At 34.4% G+C, this 21,556-nt stretch overlaps 1 protein-coding gene across 1 annotated transcript in view; it reads right to left on the reverse strand.

The window, feature by feature from the left end:
* LOC145691764 (potassium channel subfamily K member 15-like) overlaps positions 1-21,290 on the reverse strand; it is a 100,749-nt gene extending 79,459 nt beyond the window's left edge. Inside the window, exon 1 of the mRNA XM_081767078.1 lies at positions 20,988-21,290. Coding sequence (XP_081623204.1) covers positions 20,988-21,267 — 280 coding nt within the window. The 5' untranslated portion in view covers positions 21,268-21,290. The remainder of the gene's footprint in view (positions 1-20,987) is intronic.
* Positions 21,291-21,556: the final 266 nt, after the last annotated feature.

A 21,556-nucleotide genomic window follows, 5' to 3' on the forward strand; every position in this document is an offset into this window, starting at 1 on the left:
ACAGCTTTTAGTCTTCATCTCTATTATTCTTATTTGAGTAAAACTTAGTAAATATATACAGTCTGGAAATGATTGCAATTTTTGGAAGTACATTCTGTGCAGGCATTTGTACCTGGGATCCCAATAGGGGCACACAAAATAATAAAAAAAAGGACTTTTCTTATGTAAACGTAAGGAGAATCTCCCGAATTTGTGAGACGTAATGCACTGCTGTATACGCATATTTTATCATTCAAATGAATACTGAGTGGACGGTACTTGGCGCCCGTGGAATGGTTCGCTTCAAGCGTTAATTTCTGACTTTTTGTTGATTTTTTAAAACCACTATTATCCGCTGTTTTCTTTCTCTTCTGCTTTCTTTAATTCTCTCCTCTCATCATGACTAATACGATGTTTACATAAACCAGTAATGGGCAATGGGAGACCTGCCCAGCAGATAAACCCACTGAAAGATTCCATCTCGCCCATGACGGGATTTATAATCTAAGGGATAGGAGAATATGATTACTTCTAAAGAGTTGCATTAGAAACTCCTTGACCGACGACCATTTGACTTCAATTCTAAGAACCAATGCATTCCAATTCGAAATAGATTATGATAAACTTCAATCACTAACAGAACTTCGTATTACATAAATTTTGTAAGATATACCAATGTTTCATTTAATAAATTATATTGGCCCGCCTAAAGTTTTTTTTGGCCCTCTCCTAAAAAAGTTTGGCCCTGACCGCCATAGACTATCTAAATTATAATAAAATATAAAACAACAAAGAATTTCACCGCGAAAAACACGGTGTAATTGTATGTGGAAGGCATAATTTTTTATAAAATATTACAGGCAAATTTTTGACTATATGTCAATGGCCTGTATGCAGTTTTTTATTCAGGTTACTTAAAACTATGTATTTTTTGTCATTTATCTGAATTTTCTCGAAAAAAAATTTAGACAGTACATGTTGCACGCCATCTACAGAACTCATACAATCTTGACGAAACTTAGTATGATGGGTGACCTTGACTTCCGTAATAGACATTTGACCTATTTTCTTTACAGGTCTTTGGCCATCAAATTTGGCTTTTAGACTTAGCCAAATTTTTATAAAGAAAGTAATTACTTGCTATTTAACTCTTTAGGGACGATTATTTTAAGTCAATCATTCTTCAGAGACGAAAATGATTTAAACTGAAATTGCAAATACAGAGAATGAGTTATTTCTTGAATTAAATTCTAATGAAGCTTATAAACCACATTCGTCCTCTCTTCTCATATTTTGTATTTGTATACCACTCCAATCCTTAGTTGACCGATCCACCGTGTGTTTATATCCCATTCTTGTGTCTAAAGGGTCATTGAGAGACGTCTATTAGTTTCTCTTCAGGACCGTAAAACATGAACGCCCTAAAAACCAATCTAAGCCAATAATTGGGTATTCAATAGTTTATTTGACAAATCAAATGCAAATAAGGCCTGTAAACACTGTCTTCTCCATCTAGGTGTTTTGTTTACATACGACACCTGTCCTCAATGGAACGATCATCTGTGTGTGTTTATATCCAGGCCAAGAGATATAGCATGAGCTATGACCTTGGAAGGGTAGGAAGAGCGTTAGTGGTTAGAAAGGTGGCAGCGGAGACAGATGGGGACTTTTTAGTAGTGTTTCTAACCAACGCGGATTCTAACGTTTAATATAAGTATTACTTTAACAATGAATGATAAACACTCAACGTAATTGATACATGCAGGTTGAAATATTTATGAACGCTCAATGCCGTTCATATCTTCTATTTAATCATTTCCATCTTCTTTTCTTCTTTGCTTTCTTCTCGAAATTTTAAGGATCGGATTACTTTCTGTGAATATCAAGTACTTCCAATAAAATTAATCTTTTTTGGAAGTACTTGCAACAATGCTTTTACGGAAGATTGTTGATTGTGAACAAGTTCGACGAAGAAAACACTTGTCAAAATCATCCAGTACCATTTTTGTTTTCCTTTGTGCTTGCTTCTTGTTCTCAAAAAGTAACAAAGAATTTGAATCTTCAAACAAGGGAAAGAAATCTCAATTTGAGTAAAAGTTCCTTTTAAACAAAAAGGATACGGACCACCGCACTAAAGTTTCTCTTTACCACGTCTTTAATTGAATCCTATCATGCTGTAATTGTTACGGAAACATTTATTTAGGAAGTTGTAATACGCGTTTTCGGAAAACCTTATACCAAAGGAAAATCACTTCACGAACAAACTATCCCTTGTGTTGAAAAAATGATTTATATCACATTGGAAATTTGGTAATGCTATATTTATTTATGAAATAATTGCCTGAGTCGTTTTTGAGATAATCGTCTAATAAAAACTTACCCCCTAGAATAGGCATTTGCAAGTTGGAACAGGGAGTGGGCCAATCTCAGAGAAGTTAGCGCACGAGACAATGTATAAAATTTTCACAAGAATTGAATAGCCATATTCAATGAAGAAACTCGTTCATAATACACTAACATCACAGAAACACAAAATTATTATAACGGTAACAAACATACTAAAGAAAAGAAGGAAAAATCTATTTATTTACAATTTTAGGGGAAATCTTGAACTAGTTTGTCAATGTTCGGTTGTGGTACATTGGATGTTTCAAACGCAGGATATTTTCAATGTGGACATCAGTTACCTAGGAAAAAAATTCAAATCAGTTTAAGACAGGGTTTCTTAACCTGTGGTACCCATGCCACTTATAGTACGGGAGCCACTTTTGGTGTTACATACGGTTTATGGTGGTATCAATAATTAATATGCTTTGGTGGCACGCCTGTGGAAAAGGTTGAGTACTCCTGGTCTAAGAAATTATGTAAGAAATATATTCTCAATAACGGGCGAGGAGAGCCGAATTAAAAGGTTCAGTAGGCTGGGACTGGCCGAGGGGCCGGTTATTGCACATGGCTGCCCTAGAGTAAACTATGCTTGTGAACTTCTTTAAGTGGAATAATGATTTATGCAATAATTTATACCATATTATAGATTTGTTAATTAAATATTGTCAATGAAATATTAATACAATTGCTTGAGTCGTTTGTGCGAAAATCGTACAAAAAACTCAGTTTCAGAAGTAAACTACATCTTTTGGAGTTTTCCAGAGAAACGGCTTATACTCTATTAGAGTGTTGTTAATTATATATTGGTCTATGAAAAAAAAGAACAAAATCATTAGAATCATTTTTGAGAAATGCACAATTTTCTTTTACCATCCTTCAATAAAGTACCATTATTTCAGGGGCTGCGAAGAAAATTGGAGAAAGCCATATGGAAAATCTCTAAAAAAAAAAAAGAAAGAAAGAAAGAAACAAAAAACAACTTAAAATTTGCTGCAGATATGTATGTGGAACAGTATTATTTCTAGGCGAGTGTACATAAGGACAAACGGAAGAATAGACGCAAGGACATTGACAGACTACTTTCTCAGTACGTAGGGACTACGAGACATGTAAATTCGTTGAAACAAATTTGATTTTTGGAGATCACCATACTCTCTCTCCTATAGTCGTTCAAAAGTAAAATATTATTTTCTCAAATACAAAGATTTTTTTCTTGACTTCGAGAAACCACTTTTAACAATGTACTTAGATTAAGTCTGAATATTTTCACACTCCATACATTATTAACAACGTAATGTTTGTCATAATCTCTTCATGAAACGTGCTGAGAGGACATTCGTGAGTGCAAAATAAATCTCGAAATGCGAATGGCTCCATTCAATTGTTGAACTTCAATGCATCAAAAGACTAATTATAACTGAAACAGAGTTATGGATAATATTCTTATTTGAATTGAGCATTGCTTTTGTATAGTTTGGGAACAATTATAGTTAGCTGTTTCAAATCGGAAAAGTAATATCTTTCGCAACAGCCAGAGATTCTCCACTGAGCCAGGTTATCTGTCTTCAGTGATTCATGATGTAACAGTTTTCATTTTTCGCTATCATATTTTATAAAAGACATAATTTATCACCTAAGCTATGGTACAGGTACAATGTTAGAACAATCTCATGTTTAACAGAGATTTTCTCTATTTGAAAACAAGATAACTTGAAATATCATGGATGAACTCTGGCTCACTAGCCGTGGCAGTTGAAACAGCAAGTGGCCAAATCTTGCATGTGGACAAAAAATAAAAATAAAAACTTTTTTTGAACTGAAACAGCTCTCGTAAGTGACTAGATTATTAACGAGTGCTTTTTGAGCTGTATAAGCCCAAGATCGATTCCACAGTTTTCGAAGTTGATTCAGCATAATAAAGCCAAGAGTTAATTAAAGCAAATTGTGAATCAAGAAAGCCAGAAATAACAGTATTGAAACTGGTGGATTGACCATTCACCACGCAGTTGAATGTATGACCACTTTTCCAGACAAATCTCTTCAATTGACAACAAGGTAATAGTTTGCAATTATTTTTCATGTTCAGAACAAACTAAATAATGAATTTTGAAAAGAGAATTTGAGTTATTTGTTGTTTAAAAGTGAGCAAATTCTTTTAATTCTTTGTTTGATAGTTGCAGTTGCCAACATACAAAATCAGTCACGCCCCCATTTCTTCACTTTTTTTTAAAACAATATTGTTTAAATACGTATAATGTTTAATGAAATATCTTGTGTTGCATATCAAAGAATATGACTTCAAACATTTCTGATGCTATTTGATTGAATGAGGAACTAAGTAAGAACAAAGATTGAAAATACACTAAAGAGTTTAATTGTAAACTTTTGTGCTTACTACGAAAATAACAGAAAAAAATAGTTTCGTCTTTTGATTGCTAAATATTTTGAAAACAATGAAAAAATGTGGAGAAAACTGATGGCAATGAACGACTATTTTATTTCCTCTTAACGCCTTGACATATGCAACCCTTTCTACGTTGTTGAAATGTGTGTTCCGTGCTCTACAGGGGAAGTTGAACAAATTGAAATAATATGAAAGATAGAACTTGTTCCTCGGACACTGAATCCATATCAAACAGCCATTACTCCCTATTCATTACTATTTTTGTTATATGGCGATAAGGGTTGAAACCAAAAATAGGTTATGTCAACAACTTCCGTTTTGAATATAGGGTTAAGGGAAAAAATAGAACGCATTATTTGGACAGTGAATTGATTGCAAAAAGCCGTATCTTGATATCTTGTTCTGCGGATATCAATATTGAAATCAAAAGTAATAGTAAATTTGAACGACTTCTGGTTTTGGTAAAGTGTTGTAGAAAGCCATGATATCATCGGTAAAGGCACATAGGCGCGTAACTCGCATAATTGTGATTTTGAGTTATGAGCACAATGCATGCTTATTTAACTCTATCAACCAAAAGAACTTCCAGAGCTGAATTCCTTATATAAATGGCGATATGAGTTGTCCGCAGATGGTGTACCTTGAAATTAAGCGTGTAAAAACATCTGCGAAGAGGCATAACTAACATATAGCTATTCGCCCGTTGATTAGTTCCTTTGTGATTTCTATTTCTGAACGAGTGAACTGGCATAACTTCTTTCTAGAAAGAAAAGAAAATAATAGAAAAGAAAAGAAGAGAAAAAAGAAAAGAAAGTCAAACACACTACATATTATTAAAGCGATAAGAGAATTTGCTCGTGACCTTTTTTCAGTCGTGCTTCGCAATGTGTTGCTCAAATCCAAGAATTAAGTGAGGCGCTGAGAATAATAACGGCAGATCATAGCCAAAGTTCATTTTTGAGAAAAAGATGTCATTACCTCTTACATGCAAATGATCAATTGCACTACTTGCGAATTTTAAAGGTGGAATATGAGAGTGTTAGTGATTCTATTTTTCTATTCTTAAGAACCTATGACATGTTTTGATGTGAAGTTAGTTCATACTAGGATCATTAGCTTCTATAACATTCAGTTTGGTGAAAAATAGAATGCTGAATATAAAACAGATCCTTGTTTCGCTAGGTATATAATAAAAATATAATTTAATTGTTCCCAAAAATAATGGACACCGTATTACTCTTGGTACTGTCAGCAATTGCAATGTGCAGGATTAGTTTAAGTTGCATTAAAAACAATATATTTCTGTAAGGTTCTTACTTTGTTATACAGTATTCTTATTTTGTAACACCAATTGCTAACTAATAGATATATTCTCACTGAGTTCAAAATACGAGTATAATGCTACAAAATTATTTTACTTAAAATATAACGTGCTGGGATATTGCCTAACATACAGATCTCAGGACACTTCCTTCTTTCCCTTTCCTCAGATAGTGTGCTCGCCAATGGACGTCATTCCTCATATACGTGGCGAGCTAAATCGCCTTAGATGCCGAGAGCAGAGAAATCTGATTCGTAATCTTAATCCTAAGAAAGGATTGATTTTTTTTCAAAAAGCTTTATTTAGGAAAACTTCTTAAATAAGTATCACATAGATAGTTTACAATACGCATAGAAATTATATTGCCATATGTAACAATTTGAAATTTCAAACCGATCCAAAGACATGACAAACATTAGTAAGTTCAAAATACTGCTTAAGACGATTTTTGAGTGCAAAAGCCCTCACCCGAAAATTTGAAAGTGAACGCCAAGGGCACAGGAAGAAGTAGACTCAAGCGAATGAAATTGCGCAAAGATGTAGTATATATATATATATATATATATATATATATATATATATATATATATATATATATATATATATATATATATATATATATATATATATATATATATATAAGACTATGTGTTTGTGTTTCCTTGACAAAACGGTTATTGGGGACAAAAGCCATCAATGGAGAATTGTGGCACCTAGCGCCAACAACGAGAAGAGAGGATGAAGAAAGCGGATGAAATGTTTATAGAGAAATAAAATGGACAAGAGACAAGGATGAGGTTTGTAGTCAAGCATACACACATAGGCCCAGACTCTTTAATATTACTGTACTCAGTGAGAAATTTACCTGTCATTTCTAAGCTTCTGCTCTTTCTAAGTATTGTAACACCAGCAGTCCTAGGGATTAAATGAAAATTAAAATAAACTACTTCCGGTCAGTCGGTGGAACATTTGCTCCTGTGAAGGAAAATGCGAAACATGTCTATTACATATGTGCACAATTTCATTCGCTTTGGTCTACTTATGCTGTACTCTTGTTTTCAATTTTCAAACTTTTGGGTGGAGATTTAGCCCCCAATAACAGGTTTTCTACAAGAAAATAAGAAACATGTATTCGTTTATTTTAAGCACACTGTCTCTATTCGAAGTTTTGTCACAATACTTAATGTATTTTTAGGTACTTATGGACTACCTTAATTAGCAATTTTGACATTTTGTGGTCATAAGTTCAGAGGAGCCCACCTAACTCTTCTGCTCCATCTAACCGTTTTGTGAAGACAAATACGAAATATGTATTCCCTCAATATACATTTAACTAAATCTGTGAGAAATTTAATTTGCTTCGGTCTAATTCTTCTAGCAATCTTTCAGTCGACTTTCAAGTTTTTGGGTAGGGAATTTTGCTCCCAAGAAACAGTTTTTCACAGTTAAGGAAAGAAAGCATCTATTTGCCCCTTTAATGTGCACTATCCTTGTATGCATCTTCCTTCATATACGTGAGGTACTTCTCAACTACTGTACCTTCCATTACCAATTTTAACAATTCCTGATCATAGTTTATGCTCCACTTAACCGTGTTAAGGAAACTACGGAACATGCATTCCCTTATTTTACATTTACTATTTATGCTCAATCGAGCGGAGAATAATACACGAATGCTACATCAACATAATGGCTTGTAGCATTGGACCATCTCAAACCTTGGATTCCACCCACCAAAAATTTCTGGGTGCGCGCCTTTATACTGTTTTTGTGCTTTTGATTGTTTTAGAAAAATCAAATCAACAATAAGGAGAAATCTACAAGTGGAGCTCTTCAAGCATATGATGAAACCCATTCTCTGCTACGTCTATCTACATGGCTGTGAGCAGGCCCGTGCTAGCCCACCGAAATATCACAGCATAAATTAAGGTACTAGTTTTTAGTAATAAATTCTTATAGTTTTATTGGTAAATAACCCGTGAAAGGTGCAGTGCACCCTTTACATTAGGCGCGCTTGTGAAACCACATCAAAGATGAACGATTTTATTCACTCTTCTGTATACCACGTTTCTGAACAATAAATACACACAGTTACTGTTGATAAAGAACCCGTGAAAGGTACAGTGCGCCCTATGAAACATCACATTATAGATAAGTGGTATTAGTTATCCTGTATACCAGCTTTGTATAACAAATTTAAATAGTGACTGTTAATAAAGAACCTGTGAAGGATACAAGCTATCCTTTACATAAGATACCCTGAGAAATATCACATTACATTTTTTAAAAAATATTCTGTATTTCAGTTTTGTATTATAAATTCATACAGTTACTATTGGCAGAGAACAGGTAAAGAGTATAATCACTTACAAAAATGTAGGTATAAAAGTTAATGTAGCTATAAAACGAAACAATGTGATACATCAAGAATAGTTCGGATAGTCAAACGTACGATGCATTCATGAAATACTTCATTAACACTAGTCTCTAATTTACGATTTTTAAGGCATCGAATCTTTCACAGTCTTAATATGCATCTATATATCCGAGCATATCGATTGTTCCTGTGGGTTTTAAAGCAGTGTTCGGATTATCAATACCTATTGTATTTCTAAAATATAGCTATATTAATTTCGGTCAAATGTGGTCCTTTTGTCACCTCAGGTTGTGAGTCGAGGAGAAGGCCTCTAGATATAGAGCTTATCTGCGAATATACTGAATAAGCAGTCGCACACAGACGACAAGTGGCGATCCTCCAACTTCGGGATTTGGTGTGGGGCTAACAATTTCATCCTGTATTAAAAAAAGTATTGTTCAGATATTGTTCAGAATCCTCGGATCAGAACTGATAACTTGGCACGAACTCAGCAAAGTAAAATCAACATGATATTTGAAACATGGAATATAAGAAGTCTCTGTAGGGCAGGCGCGTTAAAATTTGTAACGAATCTGTTTAGAAATAGAGGATGGACCTAGTGGGATATCACAAAGTTAGATGAGAAGGAAATGGAGGAGTGAAGTTGGGAAATTTTACGTTCCTTTACGGGTAACGAATTAAAAATTACCAACTAGGAACAGGCTTTTTCGTTCACAAACGAATAATATCAGCAATTACGGGTTGAATTTGTTAATGATAGATTCTTTTTCACTTCTCTTAAGGGTCGGTGGTGTAATATTTTTGTTTTAAATGCACATGCTCCAATAGAAAATAACGATGACGATAAAAAAAGACAGTTTTTACGAAAGAATGGAATGGGTGTTTGATCATCTCCCACAATACCATATGAAAAATCTGTTAGGCGGTTTCAGTGCGAAGTAGGACGAGAGGGTATTTTTCAAACCGATTATAGGGAATAAATGTCTGCATAAGGAAGGTTGTGACAATGGCGTTAGACTCGTGAACTTTACAACATCCAGAAACCTTATCGTGAAGATTCTAAAACTCCCACATCACGACATTCATAAATATACTTGGACTTCATCACATGGAAAAACACATAATCAAACTGGTCACGTTTTAGTAGACAGAAGAAAACAGTCTAACAGAACTTGTTCGGTCGTTCAGAGGAGCTGATTGTGATACTGATTACTACCTGGTAGCAGCGATGATAAGAGAGAGACTATCGTTGAATAAAGAAAATATTCAATATCTGAAAACGGAGCGGATTAATTTAAAGAAATTAGAGAAGTGAAACGGGAGCCAGATTGAAATGTCGAATACATTCTCGTAGGGATGCACGCGAGACCCGAGAAGTCTCGTCTCGTCTCGCATTTGCGAGACGAGACACGAGACGAGACTGAAAATTTTATGCGAGACGCGAGACGAGACTAAACCATGCGAGACGAGACGCGAGACGAGACTCAATTAAGTCTAGCACGAGAAGTCTCGTTGAGTAAGTTGAGCGTTAATGCCTCCAGGAACAAAAAAGTGATTGGGGCAATAGTCATTTTATGAAATTTATTATTATTCAAGGTTGATTTTCAGAATTAAAGCCTTCTTTAGTTTCTAAACATCATTAAAAAAGAAAAGCTTTGTAAATTGGAAATTTATTACAACATCGATTTAGGACTTTATTTTGCGACACAAACACATACACGCGAGCGCTCACGAATACATGAACTTCTGTTTTTTGGTCTGAAAAGCGAATAAGACTCCCTATTGCTGCAGAATGTGATATTTCTGTTGTTTCTGTCTTTTTCACATTACTACTAGCGATTTATGTTGGGGGATGGCGGGGAAATCCCCTCTCGTCAAAGTTTATCCCGGGTCCGGCTCGCAGAAATAACATGATATTTTTACATGGAATAAGTATTTTCTTTCTATATATTTATCAAAAACATCCCCCTCTAGTTCGGAAGTTTAATTCAAACACTGGTTTGGTAGGATGGCCCTATAGGTTTGATGCGAGATGGTAGGAATGGCCCTATATCTGTCAGTAATTTTATTTTCTAGATTATGGCAACACTATATAAGTTGAAAGCGAAAGTTGATAAAATGCGATAATGCAACATTGCTACAAGCGCGAACGAACCAAAAGAATTGGGTCGTATTGTGTTGTGAGGAGTTCTTTTGTTGTCTACAAGCGCTTTTGGTGGAATAAAAACATCTTTATAATGGAAAATCACCCTTCAAGGAAACGACCAAAACGTGTAAATGTTGATAGTGGCGACGATATTTTAGAAGAGCCAAATATTGCTGGAGACCTCTAAGCTGGAAAACAATGTTGGATCCAGCAACAATTTATGCTGGTTTTGCTGTAAATTATGCTATTAATTTGACGAAAATTAATGGTCCAGGAATCAAATTCCAGCACAACTTTTCTTTTAATTTGGAGCGGAGGGGACACAAGTTCGGATACCATGTTGAACTTTAGGTTCCGTCTCCTTAGGATGTTATGAACATTCATCCCATGGAAAGCAATGGCAAACCACCAAGGATTCAGCTTGCCAAGGGACTTTTAGGTCAAATACCTGCCTTCGGACAGAATATCACATCATCATTCATTAAGAGCCATAGAATAACACATTGCAAAATTTTGACCAGAATATATGCGAGACTGCGAGACCATGCGAGAAAGTCTCGCGCGAGACGCGAGACGAGACTCAAAATTTTATGCGAGACGCGAGTCGAGACTTCACATTTGCGAGACGAGACGAGACCAACATTTGAGGCTGCGAGACGAGACGAGACTTTTCCATTTCTCGTCTCGTCTCGTCTCGCGTGCATCCCTACATTCTCGGTTTTAGAAGATTCGAAGTGCACTAGTGTTCAGGATACTTGGTTGAAATTACAGATAACATTAAAATTTCAAGAAAAGAAATATTGGGGCACGCAGAAATACATAGGAACAAACCATGGTTCAACCAGGAATGCACTAAAGTAGAAGAGAAGAGAAAACAGAAGAAACAGGGTTGACTACAAAATCTGAACGAAGTAACTACATAAAACTTCATTGTCTTCTGTTCTAAAAACTTCCAAAACTTTTAGAACAAAGAAATGCGATTTTTGAAAGCTAAAATTAATTAACTTGAAGATAATACTAAAAACGAAAACATTCGGGACATATATAAATGCATCGACGAACTTAAGAAAGGTTATTAACCTCGTGCTTATATGTTAAAGAAAGCCAACGGAGGAGTTCTCACTGATCAGGATAGCATCTTAAATAGATGATAATGGAAAGATATCTTTGACAATATGCTTAACACATAGCCAAAAACATATGTTCGTGGAGAAAGTGAAATGCATACAGCATAACCGTATATTCCAGAACCTAACCAGACAGAAATAGAAATCGCTATTAAAAAATTAAAGAAACACACATCTCCCGGTGTAGACAAAATTCTGACTGACTTAATTTTAGCTGGAGGGGAAAAATTGTAGAGCAAGATACACAAACTCATTGTCCTTATCTGGAACAAGGAGGAATTACCACAAAAGTGAAAAGAATCAATCATTGTTCCAGTTCAGAAGAAAAGCAACAAAACTGATTTAATAATTATCGATTCATTTCTCTTCTGTCAACATCTAATAAATCCTCTTAAATATTCTATTAGCAATATTAACTCTATATGCATATGAAATTATTGGAGATTATCAGAGCGGATTTAGGGAAAATCGATCAACTATCGACCAGATCTTTACCATTCGACTAATACTTGAAAGGAAATGGGAATACAATATCCTGGTACATCAATTATTGACTTTAGACTCGTGTAGGAAGGAAACATTGTACAGCCAGCGACAGTAGAAAATGGAGGTTGGATACATAAGATATGATAGCTTTTTCCAGTATCAGAATAGTTTCACTCGATGTCTGATAGTTGGACAACCAACATGACAGCAAATACGTGCCCGAAAACATAACATGCCAGGATATTCCTCCACTCGGAGGAAAAAGTATTACTATCTGAGAGCATCATTTAGAGAAACAACCACGAGATAAATCTGCAGAAATTCCATTCACATTAAGTTCAAAGAGATAGGAATTAATGCAAAGAAAATGAAAGCAATAATACGCTTCATGCAGAAACCGAAAAAGTACGGATAGCTAAACAAAATGAGAAAAGAAGGAAAGAGGGAAAGGAAAGAGCAAAAGATATGGGAATAAATTAAATTTTAACACTTAAGGATAAACAGTTTCCGTCTTTCCCGCTGCCCCCATCTTGGGTTTTCTTCCTTCATAGGATAAATCTCTTTCAGTATCAAACGGGAACATCATTTAGTGTTGAATTCCTTGAAAAAAAAATTAACTCAGTTTAGGCCGAGACTCGAACCCCAGACCCTTAGAATGACAGTCTCACGCGGTACCCATTTACCTACACAGGCTCTATCTACCACGTTTATAAATCTGCTATTACCCGCGCTGTTATCAAACGTGTTAAATGAGACATTGTCGGTAAGCCACCCAAGTTCCATTTGAAGTTTAAATTTTATTTACCTCACTTAGCCATCTATGTGTAGCAGTCCCCTTGCTTTCATAAAAAGCATTTGTTCTGTAGATTAAAATCAAGAATGAATTAATCTGTACTCTTGTGAGCTTACTGGTGCACCAACATATCTATCTATCTATCTATCTATCTATCTATCTATCTATCTATCTATCTATCTATCTATCTATCTATCTATCTATCTATCTATCTATCTATATATATATATATATATATATATATATATATATATATATATATATATATATATATATATATATATATATATCTGTTTGTATGGGTATCACCTCCCTCATTCGTATCCCAGCACGGGTTTGGCTGTGAGTGTTGTGGAAGTAAAGAGTTCCGACACTGTAGAATGAGTGTACTTCAAGGATCGAAACTCTAGTCGGTACCGCAATTATGAGCAGTAAGATATTTTCTTTTAAGGAAGGCCACTGTTTTATTTTATTCCTTTTTATTGGTCCATCGGATTGAAAAACAGATAACAAATTGTCCGACTTGTCAATGATTGTCCATACATACCAATATCGTAAGAAACATTAAGAAGGAAGTGACATGTGGCGAATATGAAACATATACTAGAACACATTTATTTTATGAAACATATACTAGAACCACAAAGCTTTACATTTTGGGGAGTTGAGAACACTAAAAACCTTTACTCTTTGGAGAATTAGATATGCTCTAGGGATGCCACTACTATTGTTAGAAAATATATTTTATTTAGAATCTTATTAAATGAGAAATGAAATGAAATCTTTGAGTTTTACGTACCGCGGTTATGCCGGCTAGGCTAAAGGAGACGGTGATAGTGAGAAATGAATGAAATGGTGGAATGAAGAAAGTTGGAGGAAACGGGAGAACCCCGAGGAAATCCACGCACACGATGTTTGTCCACCACATAGCTCACTTGACGCAAGCTGAGATCAAACCAAACATCCCATGCTCCAAATGTGAGCCATAGCGGTCCCCTATTAAATGATGTAATAACTATTTCCAAGTCACATTTTCATGCGCAGCTTATGACGTCACAGTCACCGAGAACTCGATTTTCTACCTCACATCATGGTTTTGAAAACAATAATTACAGGTGGTATGTGCGTTAAAAGTATATGTGTCACGGTAAAGAAGGAATAAACAATGATCTGCTAATTGACAGCATATTTTGCTAGATGCAAGTATATTATAATACTAAATGAATAATTCCTTCCAGCAAAGTAGAAACTGTCAATTATCATTGGTATCCAGCGAGATACTTTTTAGCGCCAATAAAATTCGTTTTTTTATTTTTTTTTTAAACTCCACATGAGAATTTACCCTCCAAGTGTGTTATCTTCTTCAGTGTATTGCGATCTATTGATTGATTGGTGTCTTATATTTCAAGGATATTTTAGTTAAATGAAAATTAAAATTTAAAAGTTAATGACAAATTTAAGCTGTACCTCCTTGACAATACCAAATATTGTCGTCTTATTAACATTATAATGAAGAATTTAATGAGGTATATTTCAGCATCAGTTTCACCTGAATAAGTGGTATGGTTCTTACATAGCATCAGTATCTGTTTCGCCTCAATAGATGGTATGGTTTTTATATAGCATTAATATCAGTTTCAGCTCAATAAGTTGTATGGTTCTTATACAGCATCAGTATCAGTTTCACCTCAATAGGTTATGTGGTTCTTATACAGCATCAGTATCAGTTTCACCTCAATAAATGGTATGGTTCTTATACAGCATCAGTATCAGTTTCACCTCAATAAATGGTATGGTTCTTATATAGCATCACTACCAGTTTCACCTCAATAAATGGTATGGTTCTTATACAGCATCAGTATGAGTTTCACCTCAATAGGTGATGTGGTTCTTATACAGCATCAGTATGAGTTTCACCTCAATAATGCACACAGGCACGCACCTAGAAATTTTTGTCAGGATGGGTCCAATACTACAAGCTACTACATCTATTTAGTATTGAATGGCTATTATTCTACACCTGAAAAGACGATAAGTAATTGTAAAATACTTCCATCTATATTTTCAGAAAAAAATATAGAACTAGTTTGTTTTTATAACAGAAAGAGTACAGATAAAATGTACGATCAAATTTTCATGTTACATAAATCATTTCCCTGTTAAACATGAATAGTTTTATTGAGAAAGTGTACTCTCTGCCAGAAAAGTGAATGCATATCTCTTTTTAGAGTCTGGCATTCCTGCGCTCTTATAATAATACTTGTATTTCATCACTCTTTATTATATCTTTATTTGTATTTGTGGGCAAAAGTACTTTTAAATTACGCACAAGCTGCTCTAGAAAGGAAGAAGAAGATTATGAAACAAAAGAAAAGATATAGATGTAATTTCTTTTCAAGTTGTCATAGCAACGAAGAATAAATATATATAAAAAAGGATACATTTTGTGTACACTGCATGTACAATTTTTAAAGAGTGTAAAAGTTTAATGTGTCACATACTATAATAAAAGGTAATATCATGATGTCGTGTGTAAAATGGATTTTGTTAAATCAGTAGCCTTAGTTATATATAAATATATGAACTGGTGATTTCGTCGTTATATAATTTGATGGTCCTCGCCGCAGGATTGTCGTTATAAATTTGGTGGTTTGCCGCCAGGACCTTAGGAGTTTGTATGAAGTTTAGTAGACACCTCCTAAATAATAAACTCCAGGTGTGCAGATTGACTTTAAGACTATGTAGTGATTTTGTTAAAATAAATATCAAAACAGAGTATACTTTGTTAAGGAGTGGAACAAAAATTTTCAGAAATATCAAAATGAGTCTTCCTAATATCTATATATATAAAAGAGAACGTACAAATCCTTTGTTAGCTCATCACGCTAATACGGCTGAACCAATTTCTTTCATTTTTGGGGGGTTATTAAGATTTGGACCCTAGATGGTTTTTATCATATCACTTTAATTTTCAATTACCAGTGTCTTGAGATAATTGACCATTCAAGTGTCCATAACGTAGAAATCCTTTGTTAGTTCATCATAGCTAAATCTAACCGTATTTATATGCAACCCACATGACCGTGTCACTCGGCGGGTTAACATAAATGACAGGCGATATAATGTTAACATTTACTGCAATCTTCTATGGTTTTTATCATATCACTTGAAAGCGAAAAAGTAAAAATTATCTAAGTAACAAAGTTTATTGCGTTCCGGGGTGACCCCAGCGAAGCGGGGTGAACGCTGCTAGTTGGAAATACATCTGAATCAGATAGCAACAGGGAAATGAACTTTTCTGACCTAGCCGATCTCATTAAACAAATCAAGACTTTGGTAATCGAATGGATCAACAAGCGGAACAAATGAAACAGCAAATGGAACAAACGAACCAACAAATGGTACAAATGAACCAACTTTATAGTAAAATCGATCAACAGATGGGACAATTAAAGCAAGATCTTGGTAAAAAAAAAAATGGAACAAATGAATCAGCACATGGAACAGATTATACGTAGATTTACTGAAGAAATGTCATCACACGTTAACATGAATGCTCCAAATGAACCTGAACCTTCCATAGAAACAACAGAAAATACAGATCTCGAATTTGCATTGGTGAAATTTACTGAGTTTTCGCAAAAACATAATGCGGTGTTGGTTGGATCGGATTATCCCAACTTCTCTCTTCATTCTAATGTTTTTGATTGCCTTACTGATACTGCGTGTAATGAAGATTTTGGTATGCATCAATATGCGAAAAGTTATGGTCATCTTCGTCTAGTGAATGCTATTGACTGCTTGTATTCACGATATATTCAACATGATATTAATCCTGAAGATGAAGTAATTGTAATAGAACCGTTTAATGATATGTACGCGACATTGATTCATGTAGCAAGAAGAAAGTTGATTCCAGTATTCGTGAAGTTCAGAAAGAGAACGTGTGTTCCCACCAATGCTTGTTGTGATTGGTCGATTGAGTTGGAGCTATTGAAATATTCACTCAACGAAAGGACTAAAAATGATAGTAGTGAACAATCAGATGGTGATTTTACCGAACGCGGTGCAGTGCGTTGACTTCAATCATCTAGGTATGACATTGCAAAATTTTGAAATCCATCAATGGTGCAATATCGTACTAACCTGAACCATACTAACCTAAATCGAAACCAAATTCGAAACACCCATGTGAGATTAAAGTGTGATCCCAATGTAAAAGGTGATGTTAAATTCATGTGTACCGGTAATGTAACCGAATATAATTGCAGAGGAAACAAAAACCGTGGTAGGACAAATTACCGTGAATATTGTGGAAGGAATAGGTACAGATCTGTTAGGAGACACGATATCTCGCCACCAGTAAAACGAATGAGAACTGAACCTAATTTTACTGGTAACATAACCGAACCTAACCTTAGTAGTAACAGTAATAGTAATCGCGTAACCGAACCTAATCCTAGTGTAGTACGATTACTGACACTTAAGCAGCATGTAATCACTAGATCTAATTTCCCTCGAGTGGATTTCGTAGAAATTCCATAGATGGTACAAATTCTCAAAGTAAAAAACAAAGAACTGTAGAAGTAAATTACGCGCAAGACTGTATTCCGGTTTATGACTTTCAATGCAACTTAAACGAATTCATTGGTCATGTAACCTAACCTAATGTTGTGGCCTCCGAAAGAATATACTCAATCGGTTCTTGCTTTATTTCACTGTAAATACCGTTATGATTTCGTTTATTATTTGTACTTTATTTGAATTCTATGAAGATAATATAAATAATCGTAACACATTTAGGTATCAAACAAATTAATCCTAAACTTTTCGAATTTTGGGTTTACGCAATATTGATGAACTTAAGTTATGGAATCCTTCAAAGTATACAGAAAGTAAATGGATGCAATTAGTTAAAACATTAGTCCTTTCTGAGATTGTGACTAAAGTTAACATAGATAACACGTAATCTTTGAACTTATTCTTAATATGATAATCTCTTTACTTGTGTTAGTTTTTGTTGTAATGTTAATTATTATGTTATGTTCTGATTATTATCGATATTTCAATTTTAATTTACATTTTGTTTAACTATGTTCTATATTTGATTCTTTCTTATATAAAATAGCAATTATGTAAATGTCATATCTTTTTCACATTTTTGTTCTGCCCACTAAAATAATATAAATTTTGTTAAACTCCAACTTATATTACGTATCATTGGCCACCAAAGGACCTTCAAATTAAATTACATCTATGTCGTAATCTGAATGTACCCTTATATTATCGACGTTAAAGTACATAAATATTTTAAATAAAATCAAGAATTTAAGATAAAATATAAAAAATTGCTATAAAAGTGAAATATAATATATGTTTATATGAATTGTAATTCTTATATATATATATGAGGGTCATTCGGCAACTCAAGTAACTAGTATGTAATAGTTAACGGTCCAGGATATCTCTTTTTTTGTTTTTTTAAAAGGTCCTTTAGTTCAAGGCGCCGTATATAATAATACTTGTATTTCATCACTCTTTATTATATCTTTATTTTTATTTGTGGGCAGAAGTACTTTTAAATTATGCACAAGCTGCTCTAGAAAGGAAGAAGAAGATTATGAAAAAAAGAAAAGATATAGATGTGATTTCTTTTTAAGTTGTCAAAGCAACGAAGAATAAATATATTTAAAAAAGGATCCATCTTATGTACACTGCATGTACAATTTTTAAAGAGTGTAAAAGTTTAATGTGTCACATACTATAATAAAAGGTAATATCATGATGTCGTGTGTAAAATGGATTTTGTTAAATCAGTAGCCTTAGTTATATATAAATATATGAACTGGTGGTTTCGTCGTTATATAATTTGATGACCCTCGTCACAGGATTGTTGTTATACTCTAACCGTGGAGAATATGAGAATTATAAATCAATCAAAATTAGTGAAGGGTAAGGAGAAAAGTCTTAATCTGAATAAGACAGTGAAGAGGGGCACAAACTAGTGCTTGGTGTAAATAAAGGACGATACCGAAAGAGAAATCCAGAAACAACAGATAAACGAAGAAAAAAAGAGTAAAAATTGTCAAAGTGGGAACATAAAATACAAATGCGAACAAATATGCCAACAACTAAACCCTTACCAAGCAGCGATCTTGGTGTAGTGGTTAAGACGTTAGATTGCAAATCCAAAGGCCGTCAGTTTGAATCCACTCCAATTTTATATTTGTTAATATAGCATACAGCACATGAGAGATGGCAAAAGAGAGCGTATTATTCATTTAATATGTTAAGTGAAAACTAGGTAAAAATTCCAGTGACATTTATTAGAAAAGTGAAACAATGATAAGAGTAAGCAGGTATCTGTAATCAGGGGTATGTACCAAAGGGCGGTGATCTGAAAAACGAATTTTTTCCAAATTTTGCGTATGTGAGTCTCCACAATAGGCAAATTTCTTGATAAATGTGCCTATAGCAGAGACCATCATCTCAGAAATGCAGTAACATTTCTATGCACTTCTGTTGATCATTACCCTCTGAGACGAAAACCACCTTCAGTTCGAAAGTTTCTCTCTCTCCCGCTGTCTGTATATATATGCATACAGAGAGAGAGAGAGAGAGAGAGAGAGAGAGAGAGAGAGAGAGAAATGCTGCCGGAACTGAGGGTGAGATGCGTCCCTTCAAATCGACAAGATGACAAATAGACGCTTACATAATAAGAATGCCTAATACAAACAGCTATGTAACATGAAACTGATTATTGCAAGCATTGTACTAAACTATTCGTTCGCCTAAGGTTCCAAGATCCACATCACATACCACTCTTATCCAGAATGCCAAAACATTGTGATTCACACACCTCCCCATCTCCCCAAAAGTGTCCTGTGCAAACAATTACAAGTTTTGGGATGAGGGACCGTATTGAGACAACAATACTAAGCTATATACGTTATGAACCATCAAAATCTGGGGTTTGGACTTGGTCAAGCCCCCCTGCCCCCAAAATTCAGTAATTTCTATTTAGAACAAGAGTTAAAGGGAAATACATGGAACAAATACATTAAACGTTAATTTGAGGTAAAATATTTGCAGTGTGTACTTAACAATAATGATTTACTAAAACCAATGAAATTCGATATTTTTTCGTCGGAAAGTTTGTTACTAGTTTATTTGGACTTGATAAATGTAGAGAAACAAATGAACAATTGGTCATTTCCTAAAGTTAGGGTTATGATTTAGATTTCTGGGCAGGTAATACTGCAAGAAATCATTCTCGACATATTAATCCTTATTAGAACCACGAGCGGAATATATATTAGATGGAATTTGAGCCTGACACAATAATGTTTTTTCTATCCTTATTGAATTACGTTTTTAAGGTTATATAATATGCACTTTTCCCAAAAAAAATTACATGTCTAAAAAGTAGTGTGTGCAGTATAGACAAGTTTTTTTCCCGAAAGCTATACGAAACCGCTCATGCTTTCGATAAGTCATTGCATATAACACGTAAATTTCACGAAAAAAATGCATGAATATAGAAGTAGTAAGTTAAGTACGGTACTTGAAATAATTGCACTTTCGTAGTTTATGTATTATGCGCAAATACACAGTAATTACTCACTTCTGTATCTTCTACCAAAACTACCGAAAAGCAGTGATATTTTATTTCTGTCTCATTTATTAAAATAATATGCTGCATCTTATATATCAGACTAACATCTTTTTTCCGTTATTTCTTGTCAAAACAGGATGCACATTGTACACTCGTAAGTACGCTATTTACTACAATAGTGTTTAGTAGGGTTATTAGAATTTAATATCCTGTAGAGTATGGAAGTAATTTCTTAGATTACGTAAGCTACATCAAGTCTTGAGGAAGTTCCAAAACTGAAATTGGGTGGGTAATTACATTGTGTTTGTAATCAACTTAAGACAACACAAACAGTAATAGAGTTATACTCACCTATTGTCGTGTATACTGTTAAGGCATACATCATAGAAGCCGAGAAGGACCATCTTGTTTCAGTTATCGCCGCACCGTCATATCCTCCTCTTTTGACTTCGTTAACGAAATCATCTTGATACATTTTCAACACCTCACTTACATGATTTCGCCACGTATCTTCGTGCAACACATTCAAATGATACGTAACATTCCATAAGGACGCTGCGTGACGCTTTCGCATCCGCATTACACGACGTGTCACAATATGTTCTGTCGGGCCCTCTAGATGCATGAACATGAGGGCTCCAAGAATAGTATATAAAATTACTAACCCACACACTCCGACGTGAGAGAAGAGGAATGCTATGAATTTGCGAGCACACTTCTTGAGACGTTCCTCAAAAGTTGGTTGGTAATCTTCTTCGTGGTGATGTGTATGAACTTTCTTCCGAGCTAGTCTTTGGCGCTCAAGCGCCATACGAACATATGACGTATGCATTTTTTAAAAGCTAATTTATTCTAAAAATCACAACCTAAATTTCTAAATGTAAATAAAAATATTTGAATTACATCAAACTTTATGTTGA

This window comes from Thermobia domestica, chromosome 8 (genome assembly GCF_964235325.1).
Source record: "Thermobia domestica chromosome 8, izTheDome1.hap1.1, whole genome shotgun sequence".
NCBI lineage: Eukaryota > Metazoa > Arthropoda > Insecta > Zygentoma > Lepismatidae > Thermobia > Thermobia domestica.